General features: G+C 41.5%; 1 protein-coding gene across 4 annotated transcripts in view; it reads right to left on the bottom strand.

Moving 5' to 3' along the window:
* The window catches only part of LOC122787814 (signal transducer and activator of transcription 5B-like), a 2,227,565-nt gene that overhangs the window by 1,110,336 nt on the left and 1,104,454 nt on the right, over nt 1-12,775 (bottom strand). For all 4 annotated transcript variants that reach the window (XM_044054718.1, XM_044054719.1, XM_044054721.1 and 1 more), the window contains one exon: nt 9,473-9,624. In XM_044054718.1, the coding sequence (XP_043910653.1) occupies nt 9,473-9,624 (152 nt within the window). The remainder of the gene's footprint in view (nt 1-9,472; nt 9,625-12,775) is intronic.

Genomic DNA, 12,775 nt, shown 5'->3' with positions numbered 1-12,775 from the left:
TGCAATGGCGTCGGCTGCATGTTTTATACCCCTGACGGCATGGAAGAAGGGACAGCAACCAACGCAGGACCCAAGACTTTGTTAATCAGGCTGACTGAGGGCAACCTGCAAGCAGATAACCCAAATGTAATGACTGCAACAGTGAAACATGAAGTTGATCAGTTTTTTGAAATCCTTTTGTTCTATGTAGGTAGAAACTAAGCTGTCTATGCACATCTAAGGGACATAACATGTATCCTCCTTTATTGTCAAAATTTGTCTTTGTGCAAGACCTAATAAGGCAGTTCTGAACAGAGTGCTTGGAGTACAGAAACTCGCCTTGCTGATATAATAGCACCCAGAAATATTGTTTTCCAAGAAAGAAATTTCAGGACTGACATGGCCAAATGTTCGAAAAGGGGATTGAGTTAAAGCTTGGAGTGGAGTAGGGTCTCTTGCCGGAGGTCTAGGCATAACAGCCCCCTTAAGAAAAGCCTTCCAAATTTTTGAAGGTGCTACGGGAAAAGCATTATGTCCTATATGGCAATTAGGAATTGTTGCAAGCTGGACTTTAATGGTGGAAAAACTAGCACAGTCTTGAAAAACTGAAGCCAGAAAATCTAATACAGCAGGAAATGGAGCTGTGAAAGGATCCAGCTTTCTTTGTTCCACCCGATATGAGAATCACTTCCATTTACTCCTGTAAATCTTCCTGGCAGTGGGTTTTTGACATGAGGATAAAATCTGATGAACTGGAGATGAAAGCCTGGGCTGTCTAGCCATCATTGGAAATGGAGAAACCATGCAGTTAACTTGATCTCCTGAATGAATCATCCCTGAAGGTACGATGATAGGTCTGGGCTGGGGTCCATTGCCCAAGGCAGACATCGAAGATGAGACCATAGGAATGGGAACACCACCTGCCAAAGCCAGAAAGAAGCAATGAGGACTACCTTGCTCTTCAACTGTTGTGCTTTTTGGAAACATTTGGGTATTAAGGGATGGGGTGAACAAGCATAAAGGAGACGGGGGGGGGGGGGGACAAAAATGGACTAGAGCATCCCTCGGTGACTGCCCTTAAAGGGGAATTAGGGCAAAGAACCTGATGCACTTATTGTTGTGGGGAGAGGCAAAGAGGTTGCAGCAAGGTTGACCACAGTGATGAAAAATCATTTCCACCACTACACAATTGAGAGACCACTCATGCGGCATCAGGATACGTCTGCTGAGCTTGTCGACTAAGACGGTGGATTTCCAAGGAATGAGAGTTGCTACAAGACAGAGGCTGGAGGAGACTGCCCACTGCCAAACTCTCATTACGTCTTGGTAAAGTGGATAAGATCTGGTTCCTCCCATTTGTTGCGGTACCAAACCACTGACATACTGTATATGCCTGGACATCAACTGTACCTAAAGGGAGAGAGTTCTGAAAGGCCTGCAACACTAATAGGACCACTCTCACCTCCAAGACACTGATATGTAGAATTGGTCTCTTTTCCATCTCAAGAAATGCCCCCCATCCCAATTGGGAGGCATCTGTGGTCAGTGAGGCCTTTAGAGGAGGAAAGGTAAACAGGCATCCCTAATAAAGCTTGTTGCACTGGATCCACCAAAGCAGGTAATCCTTGCAGGCTCACGAAATTTTTATAAGATACCTCAATGGATGCTAAATCATCTACCATTATACTGACAAGGTCCAATGGAAAATTCTCATGTGAAATCTTACATGGGTAATAGGGTGATTTCTGCAGCCTTGGAACCTAAGCCTTGAAGGACCAATCTCACAGGAGTGTAGGGATGATCTAGAATCTGTCTGAAATGCAGTCTTAGAGAATGAATTCTGCTCTGAATTATGAAAGTACAGTTGTGTACACTTACCATAAATGTAGATGTTCGAGTGTATTCACTGTTGCAGTCATTACATTTGGGTTATCTGTCTGCAGGTAGCCCTCAGCCGGCCTGAATACCAGAGTCTGATTCCTGCGTCGGATGCTGTCTTTTCTTCCATGACGTCAGGTCGTTAGGGGTATAAAACATGCAGCCGACACCATTACATCAGTTTTTCTTGCCCCAGATGTCAGGTGCCCCCACAAAGGGAAGCAATTATATGTTATGTTACACCTCCATCAAAAAGCAAATACACCAGAAAGCTTAAAACAAGAAGGAAAGGTAGAGTCAAGAGAAGTCAGGGGGCTGGAGGGAGGGTAACCAGGACTGCAACAGTGAATACACTCGAACATCTACATTTATGGTAAGTGTACACAACTGTACAATGTTCTTTGTGTTTCACTGTTGCAGTCATTACATTTGGGTTGATTCCCAAACCTAAGGAAGGGAGAAAAAAGTTAGAAAGCATTAGGACCAGCTATTAAGCCCTGCAAAACTACAGTGGCAAAACCAGCCCTAGATTTTGAAAAAATAGGCATGTGGTAATGCTTGGTGAAGGTATGTACAGAGCTCCAGGTAGCAGCTTCTGGGATGTCCCTGGTAGGGACCTCTCTGAGAAAGGCTGTAGGGGTAGATGCAGCCCTGGTGGAATGTGATCTTATCCCCTGTGGGGTAGGTTTTCCATGGTGCTTATAGCAGAAATGAATGCAATGGGTTATCCATTTAGAAATGGTTTGATTTGAAATGGCCTTCACCTCTGCCCCTGCAGCAAAGCCAACTAGTAGCTGTTCAAATTTTCTGAGAGGCTTAGTCCGGTCCAAATAAAATCTAAGTTGTCTGTGCAAGTCCAAAGAGTGCAGAATTCGTTCTCCATTGTTTTGTGGATTCGGGAAAAAGGTAGGCAAATGAATGGACTGATTTAGGGCCACACTAGACACCACCTTAGGCATAAAGGAAGGACTGGTCCAAAGGGAAACCCTGTCTGCATGGAAGATAATGAAGGGCTCCACCGCCATGAGGGCCTGTAATTCAGACACTCTTCTTGCTGAAGTGATGGCTAGAAGGAAGGCTGTTTTCCAAGAAAGGTTTCAACTCTGCAGATGCAGCTGGTTCAAATGGAAGTAGAGTGAGCTTTCCAATACAAAGTTAAGGTCCCAGGCTGGAGTCGGGGCTCGCCTGGGGAGTCTTAAATTTTTTGCCCCTCTGAGGAATTGCTTTAACAGGGGGTGATAGAAGAGGGGTGGTTCAGTATTATAATGTGCTGAAAAGGCAGCGGCATGAACTTTAATTGACGAGAAGGATAGGCCCTTGTGCAGCATTTCTGTTAAGTACTGAAGAATATGAAGTAAGCTGGGCACTGTAGTGCCCACCCCCTGAGTCTGGCTCCAGGAACAGTATCTTTTCCACTTTTCAGCATAGGATTTTTTAGTACTAGGTCTCCTTGCTTCCAGAATGACATCTAGCACCTGCTTACTGAGGGATGCTATTGGAGAGCTCAAGGAATTAGCCAGGCTGCAAGGTTCAGGGTTTGAAGCTGAGGGTGCAGAATCTGGCCCACCTGCTGGGACAGCAGGGAAGGTGTCTTAGGCAGGTGCCATGAATCCAGCAGTATCATACTGCACAAGAGGGGGTACAAGTGTTGGCGAGGCCAGTCTGGTGCAATAAGTATTGTCCTTGGTTTGTCCTGTTTGATCTTTAGCAGAACCTTCGAGAGGAAAGGCAGAGGGGAAAAGGCATAAATCGAGAGTCTTTCCCAGGTACAGGACAGGGCATCCACTTTCCAAGCTTGACTGTGGAGAGTCCTTATGCAGAATTTGTCCAATTGGTAGTTCTTGGGAGAGGCAAACAGGTCTATCGCCGGACTCCCCCATTTGTTCCTCAAGAGGGTGAATATTTTTGGTTCCAGTTTCCATTCGTGTGGGTCCATGAGATTTCTGCTTAGGTATCCTGCCAGTGAATGCAGCTTGCCTGGCAGGAATTGAGCTTGTAGGTGCACTTGGTAGCTCAAGGCTGTGTTCCACAGAGCCATGGCTAGTCACCAGAGAGGGTACGAGTGGGTCCCCCCTGCCTATGTAGCACATAAATAACTGTGGTGTTGTCCCTGTCTTTACCAATAATTGTCCTGGAAGGATGTGGTCTTTGAAGGCTATCAGGAAATTTCTTTTTGGTTGATATGCAGGTGCATCTGACTTGCGTTCCATTTGCCCTGAATGCACTGCCCTACCAAGTAAGCCCCCCCATGCACAGTCTGATGCATCTGTTGTTAGGGTTTGGGCGGCAGGGGGTAGATTGAAAGGGAGCCCCTTGTTGTGGTGGCAGGCCTCTGCCCACCAAAGGAACTCTGTCTTTATACAAGGAATGATAGGAATCACTGATTCCAGGTCCTGAGAATGTTGACATCCTAGGCTTTTTAGATACCAATGTAGTTTCCTCATATGCTGTCTTGCATATGGAATTAGTAGAATGCAAGAGGCCATGACCCCCGGGGCTTGCAAAATTTTCCTTTTAGATAGCTGGGTCTTTGTGGCCAGTAGTTTGAAGTAGGTTGTCAAATAAACTTGTTTCTCTGGCGTGAGGCAAGCCATATGGGAAGTTGTGTTCAAGCTTGCTCCCAGGAATACAATCTGTTGGCAGGGTATTACATGAGATTTATTTTCGTTTATGGTGTACCCCAGTGAGGTTAGTAGTTTTTTTTACGAATGCCAGATGTTTTAATAGCATGTCCCGGCTTTCTGCCTGAATCAGACAATCGTCCAGGTATGGGTATATTTGAATATTTCTCTGCCTGCAAAATGCAATGGCTGGAGTTAGACATTTTGTGAATACCCTGGGCGCAGTAGATAAGCCAAGGAGAAGCGCAGAGAACTGATAGTGCATGGAGCCTGCCCTGAAGTGTAGGTATTTCCTGCAAGATTCTCTTATTGGAATGTGCAGGTAAGCTTCCTTTAAGTCTAAGATTGCCAACCAGGCATCTTTGCCTAGCATAGGAAGCAGCTTTTGAAGTGTTAGCATTTTGAATTTTGGGATTACCAAAAAGGTGCTTAAAACAGAGAGGTCCAGGATGGGTCGCCGGGAGCTGTCTTTTCTGGATACCAGGAAAAGTCTTCAATAAAAACCTTGTCCCCTATCTTCTGCTGGGACAGGTTGAATAGCCCTGATACTCAGAAGAGAGAGAACCTGCTGTTGAGCCTCTGGCCCACTGATTTGGGGGTAGGTCTGGCCAACCGTTTGGGGTTGGTAGGGTGTGGAAGTGGAATCTGTATCCTTGGAAAACTATATTTAAAACCAATTTGTCCTGGGTAATGAGTTCCCAGTTTTTTGCATGCAGGGCGAGCTTTCCTCCTAAGGGAGCAGGCAGTTGAGCAGGGCTTGGAAGGGTTAAGGTTAAGTCATTGTGACATTTTTCCGTAGGGGGGGGGTACTTCCTGCTTTGGAAGTGGGAGCCCCCCACTGCTTAGGCCTGTGTGTAGCCTGAGAATGTAATCTAGGTGGTCTGCTGTTCCTGGGTTTGGACCGAAGGCCTGGAAGAGACTGGAAAGGACCAATTCTTTGAAGGCCAATGCCTACTAAATCTGGGAGGCTGTACTTGCAGGAAATCTTTAACAGTTTGCATAGATTTAGCTTTTTCCTTCATCTTTTTGAGGACGACTTCTGCTTTGTTGCCAAACAGGCTGTCTTGGTTTAAGGGAGCATCCAGTAGTTTAGCTTTAACATGATCTGGCAAATTTTGCTCCTTAAGCCAAGCATGCCTTCTAAGTACAGACCCAGTGACAGCAGCCCTGCAAGATGCTTCTAAAAAGTCAAAATCACATTGCAAAGTATGTTTACCAACTTGTTCAGCAGAATGCATTAAATCCTGTAATTCTTTATGTTCAGCACAGTCAGGAATCAACATAATTTTCTGTTTAAGTAGTCCCATTATATGCTGCTAGTACTTTAACATATGAAACTGGCAATTTAAAGCCCCAGTGGCCAAAGTAGCATACGTGTATACCTTCTTACCCAATCTGTCCAAGGCCCTAGAATCTCTATCAGAAGGGGTAGGATTTTTGGCAGCAGTAGCCTTAATGCCCTTTCGTCCTTGGGAAATGGTCTCTGGATCCGGAGTAGGATTCTTTGAAGAGGAACTTGTGAGAGTCAGGTACTCTGTAATATCTGTCAGGTTTTCTGGGAGCTGGAGGTAAAGTGTCTGGGGACAGGCTAGATTCCAAGAAGGCATCATCTACAATATCCAGAATAGGAGAGATAGCTAAAGGCCTTTGTTGAGGAAAGTGTAAGAATTCCTTAAGCCTCTTTTTGGAGTCAGAGTAATCCTGGCTTTCCCAGCGGAAATGCTCCCTAAGTGTGTGCAAGGTTTCCCCAAAAGAAAAATATTCTGGAGGGGAAGCAGAGGGAATGGAATCCTCTGCATCAGAGTCCTCATAGGTAGATAAGGGCAAATCGTGGTAATCAGAAGAAACAGAGATATCAGAATCCTGATTAGAAGGAAAATCAGTTCTAGGTCTCTTAGAGGGGGAAGGCTGACTTCCCGTAATTAAAGTAATAAGGTCTTCAGCCATTCTAAGCATTTGTTTCTTAGGCATATGGGCCTGACCATGCAGTTTGGATGTCGTTTTTTTAGGCGTGGGTCGAGTTTTAGGTCTGGATGAAGAAGATGGCATCTGTTTAAAATGCAAATCTGTATTTTAAGATGCTCAAACACTAAAAGAAGGATTATATGGTGGTATAAACACACTACTTCTTTTAAGGCTCCGTCGCCCTCTGTCAACATCCAAAGTAGAATTGTTTCCAAAAAAAAATAACCTTAAATTCAAAAGTCTGGTGTATAGTCTCAGATTAATAAGCAATCTCCCAATCTCATATCTGAAATTAGGAATAAATAAAACCCTCTTTTAAAAAGGCTAACATAATGTTCAGAAATCATGAAATCACAATAATTATAAATCTTAAAATCATTGCCACCATGTTGTGGAAAATTCTTAGTAATACCCATGGTATCAGTATCAATATATTCAATATCATCATAAGCATCATTATTAATAGAAAATATGTCAAATAAAGACTCATCACTGTGCATATCATCACTACATCTTGGACCCAAATCTAATGATTGTAGTTCTCCTGCCGGTTTTGCCAGTTGTTGTACCTCTGTTGACGTGGTGCCCCCATTTCCCCCTTTGTTGAAAATGTTATCCTCTTGAAGGTCTCGTGTCTGCAAAGTTCTGGTACTGCGCACGGTTCCTTAACCGATCAGAGCTCCTTAATGGTGGTTGATTGTCTAAAAAATTGTCCGTATTGTCACAAGTATCTGTCTGTACAACCTGCAGTTCCTCATTTAGAGCCCCATTTACCTCATTATTCACAGTGTCTCTACTCATACTGTCATCCCTTCATGAAGAAGGGTAAGCTCTTTTTTCTTAATATTCAAGAGTATCTCTGACAATTTTCTTTTGTTGCCTTTCCAGCCCCGTTTTGACAATTTTATCAATATCCACCAGAATTTTGTCAAAACGTGCCTTATTAATATCAAACAAGTCATTACAAATGCTGTGCTTTAAAGTCGACAATTCATTTTTTAACTTGGATAATTTAACAGTATTATCGCAGATAATTATCCGCATTAAATCCATACCTGTTCGATCAAATAACACCAACAAGTCCTGGTATGCTTCTGTGTTCTCCTGTATGCCCATGGTTAACAAACACTCCAATTCCCCTCGGCACCTGATTCAATTCAATAGAATGCTCCAGGAAGGAACTGTCCACTTGCAGTGATTTAAACTTCCTGGCAAGCTTATCGAACAGTTGTAGCTGTGAATTAAATTTGCCAAAGTTTGTGTTTTGCTTCAAGGAAAGGTCATTACATAAAACTGGGGGTGCAAGAAGTGTTTCCCAATCGGGTAACACAGGTTCCTAACACCTCTTTCAGACGTAACTGGCATTGTTGTCTTCTCCATTAATCCCTCTAGCATCAGCCCTTGTTACACCAAAGCCGCTGGTACCTGGTGGTGTATGTAGTGTCAATAATTCGGCTTAGAAGCTGGTAATAGTAACATTACTATTGTCACAAAGGTTACTGGAGTCATTGGCTTGCAGCAATGAAAAAAATTGTCTGGATAGCTCTGTATATTGAGCTATTAACCACTCCATAGTGTTCATACAATCTGTGCACCAAAAACAAGCAAAAAATGCACAAAAAATAAGAGCTGTTCAGCTCAAAAGGATAAATCAAGAAAATGATCAGCTTTTCAGCTCCAACCAAATGCCAGTATAGCTATCCACTACCAAAAACCCACAACAAACAATGGTGTAGCAGGAAAGTGCATATAAAAGGCAACTGCCACTTAACCAAGGTAAAAATAAAAACAAGCAGCTTTTCAGCTCAAAGTAAAAGCCAGTGCATTTTAGCATGGCAAAAAAATCATAAACAAAGCTATTGCAGCTTAAACAAATTTACAATGAGAACAAGCAGCTTTTCATTTCAAAATAAAAGCCGGTGTAGCTTACCAAGCAAACAAACCCATAAAGAACTACTGACAAAAAGTAAAACTCAAACCTTGTAACAAAACCAGATCCATTGGCAGGAAAGAACATCAGCTTTATTAGAGCAACCAAACTGACTAAGCACTTTCACCCACAGTTGGGCTTCATCAGAGTCCGTGTAAAACAACCCTAATAGCATTTATATATCAATTAGTACAAATTAAACAATTCAACTCTAAATTGTTAAAAACATTTAACCCCCTAGCATCCAGTTCCCTTCAGCACTGAAAGTAAACACCTAGGGTTTTTGTATTTTTTGTGTAAGTTTTTGTACACTAGGTGTTTACTTTCAGTATTGAAGGGAACTGGATGCTAGGGAGTTAAACATTTAACAATTTAGAGTTTAATTGTTTAATTTGAACTAATTTATATATAAATGTTATTAGGGTTGTTTTACACTGACTCTGATGAAGCCCAACTGTGGGTGAAAGCGCTTAGTCAGTTTGGTTGTTCTAATAAAGCTGAGGTTCTTTCCTGCCAACAGATCTGGTTTTGTTACATATTCTAAAAATCAAGCTGACATACGAATGGAGAAAACAGATTTTGCCAACAGGGATGGCTGCAAGTATGGATACAAAAAACAGGCAAAAGGGAGCTACAATTTATTGGAGAAAACTGGCAAATGAACCAAGGTACTGTAAGCAAATGACTAGAGAGGGAAAGGTAAATTAGTGAAAATAGGCCATGAAGTAGTTTGGACTGCAGGTTAGAGACTGCCTTCCATCTCTTGAACTGATATCAAGAATATAGGCAAAGAGAAAGAGATAGGGGAGTCCTAAGTGAAAGACCCGTTCTGGTAGAGGTTTTAGTCAAATTTATATGTTACTGTTAAAATGGGATAATTAGTAGAGCATATAAAATATTGCATATAAGAATCAAAAAAGGGCTACCCAAGGAAGTGTTGTGAACCTACATAACTAAAAATTAGATTGTAAACAACATTCGCTGGTGTTTACCTTGTTTTATAATTTAACTTGTTAAAAATTAAAAACAAAAAAAAATGATCATAAGAGAAATCGCAAAAACTGGTTAGGAAAAAAAAAAATCACAAAATGCTTCGCACCATGACTGAAGCACATCCAAGCTGCCTTCTGATGGGCCACCATTTCCTGCCAGTTGCTGTCGACGTTTCCACTGAATTAATTCATCATCTAAAATAATTGTTTGTTGTTTTCGAAGAAGTTGCAGTGTCTTTTGGTGTTTTTCAGCTAATTCCTAAAGAAAAATTAGGAACAGACTAAGGTTACTAGCCAAAAGAATCCACAACTTTAAAAAGCATGAAATATATAGTCAGCAATAACATACTTAGTGTAATGCAATATACATATAAATACCAAGTCAGACAATAAATATAATAAAGAATGCACAAAAAACATAAAATAATTAACTAGCAATGATGACATATGCAGGAAAAAATGAATGCAGTAAAAATAAAAAAGTTTTTTTTCAACCATAACATTAGTACAAGTGGAAGAGGTCTACCTCTCAGAAGGTTGGCATATCTTCACACAGGCTCACTAGTAAAAGGAGGACAGGCCACAGTGGTGGGGGGCAAATGAGAATGCTTGGATGACTTTGTTGGGGGGAGGGTATTCACTAATGATGACAGATCACCTCAGTGTAGACCAGAGGAAATGCAGCATTAGCTGCATTTTTTTTTTTTTTTTTTGGGGGGGGGGGTCTATTACACAGTGAAGACTTGAGAAACTGCAGAATCACTTGCATAAGTAACAAGGGCTGATAGGCACAGTCTCATTGATACAGGTTCATTATAACAGAAAGACAATATGTACTTAAACACAGCTTAAACATAAAAATACTATGCAGGAGCTGGTGCCTCAGCTAATGTCTTCTATGGAGTAATGAAGCCTACACAACCAAAAAATCTAATTTAACTCATTCACACTTACTGATAGTCAGTTAAGGAGGTGTCAAACTCATGGCTGCTTGCAAGCTATAAAACATTTTTACATATAGCATAGAGTCACAGGAAATTTAAATACATCAACAATCTTTTAAGCTGAACAGGTAAGCAGCCTTTTGTCTAAAGTCAATTAACTGATTGCCGATAAGCATCAACAAGTGTGACACTGATAACCGCCAGCAGGCTGGCTCAGAATGCCTATTGGCAAATAAATTTGTCTCTAACTTTACCCCTCCTCTCTCCTCCATCTGTACCTTCAGATACACCTGTAACTAGTTTGCCTCCTACTAGCACACCAAACAAAGTCCTAAAAGTGATATCAAAAGCTAAAAATACTGCACTGAGTCCTGACAATATCACTGCATGCATCTTAAATAACTTGAAGCACAATTTAGCCACACCCCAAACAACATTCAATCTCAGCCTGCATACAGGTTTTGCACCAAACAAATGGAAAACCGCTACAGTCGTTCCTCTGCACAAGGGAAGACCTTCCACAGACACAGGTAATTACAGACTCATAAGTCTGACCAGCCTCAAATGCAAAGACATGTAAAGACTTAACAAGGAACTAATCAATCAGGACACAGAGAACCTCCAAACACTGGACCAGTCTCAGTTTAGATTTGTCAAGTATAGGCCATGCTTATTCAACCTAGTGGATGTTTTTGAAAAATTCACCAAAGCAATGGATAAAGGCAAAATGGTACATACTGCATACCTCAACCTGGCCAAAACTACTAACACAATTCCCCAATCAGGCATAGCAGAAAAGCTAAATAAACTGGGAATAAATCCCTATGTCACCTGATGGATTGCCAACTGGCTCATAAACAGGACACAATCAAAATAGAGGAAGTTACCTCCACAAAGAGACCATTTGCTAGTGGAGTCCCATAGGGTTCTGTGCTGGGACCTTTCCTATTGGGCATCTACTTTCTGAAAGTAAAACCCAATACTAAAGGGCTATTTCTGATCAAGTCTGCAGATGACTGCAGGCTAAGAGCAGTCATTGAATCCCCAAATGACTTAGCCATCTTGGAAAAAGGTTTGTTTCAAATAAATAACTGGTGCCAAAATCAGGGACTGAAACTAAATGCAAAAAATGCATTACTGTAGCCTTTGGGAAGTCACCTACCTCAAGGAACCACCACAATGACAATATAACCCTAAGAGTTGAAAGAACTGTTCAGGATTTGGGAACTTATGTGGACAGTGACCTAACTTTTGACCAACATGTGTCTATTGCTGTAAGAAAGTCCTTCTATATGCACAGATTATAAACAAAGGGATTGTGTTAAGATCTAGGGATGTCACTGTCACCCTTTACTGAGCCCTCATTTGGCCAGTCATTGAATATAATGCCCCCTTTTGCATTTATCTGTCCACAGATGTGCAACAACTGGAATGCCTACAGAGATACCTTCCTAAAAGAATACAAGTTCTAAACAATATGTCCTACATGGACCAACTAAGTCCTTTTGCTATGCTCAATATCCTACAGACTACTAAGAGGTGACCTGTGTCTGGTATACAAGGCATCCTCCTACACAATACTGATGGATTTACTGCACATCAGAAAGTCAAATGGCAACAGAAATGCTCAGTCTAGAAATCTGAACCTCTTCTGCAACATCAATAGAAGGTTTGAAGGGACAGGTACATCTCACAGAGGATACCACTGCTCTGGGACAGATTCCTTACCCATATAAAACAAAGCTCATCCCCATTTATATTCAAGTGCAACTTAAATCTATGGATGGGAAACAGAAAACGTACCTGTGGACTGCCACCTGGACTCCTAACAGACAAGAGGCAGCTCCTAAATACTTTATCCCTTGCATGGGTCCCCTCAAATTATCTATGGTATGATCTCAGTTATTCTCATTAGGGGTAACATAACTGACCATGGGATGGGTAAGGCCAATCTATAATCTAAAGGGATAGATTGTCTCAAGCACAAAAAGGGAAACTGGCTAGGCTAAAAAATTTTGCAAGGCCAGCTAGTCTAGTATTCACATATGAACCTGAAGCTGAAAGTCAAAAGAAATACTGTATATGACAAAATCTTTCAACTTTATAAGAAAGGCAGATTTTGGATTTCTTTTTTCAGCTAAAGTAATTTTCTCACACTTAATGCTCTTAATCGAGGCACAGACAACAAAATAAAAGTGCGGTATGGGGTCTGTCTTTCATGTGCTATCAGCTTGAATAGGAAAAGGCATTACACACAAATAGCACTAGAAGAGTGATTAACATTACAGAGTAATTTGTACTGCTGGTATTAATGAGTTAAAACAACAGCACTGCATACGGTCTTGTATTTCAAGTTTGGTATCCTTGAAAGGGCAAAGCAGCACACTCAACTACTGCTGCAAGCATAAAGATGGAAAGTGCTACTGGTGTTCTAGGTTTGAATGAGTTAAATAAGAAAACAATTAA

Source organism: Protopterus annectens, chromosome 13.part0 (genome assembly GCF_019279795.1).
Source record: "Protopterus annectens isolate FY-2018-M chromosome 13.part0, PAN1.0, whole genome shotgun sequence".
NCBI classification, from domain to species: Eukaryota; Metazoa; Chordata; order Ceratodontiformes; family Protopteridae; genus Protopterus; species Protopterus annectens.
The sequence above is the reverse complement of the archived record's forward strand: the minus strand, read 5'-3'. Positions and strand labels throughout refer to the sequence as shown.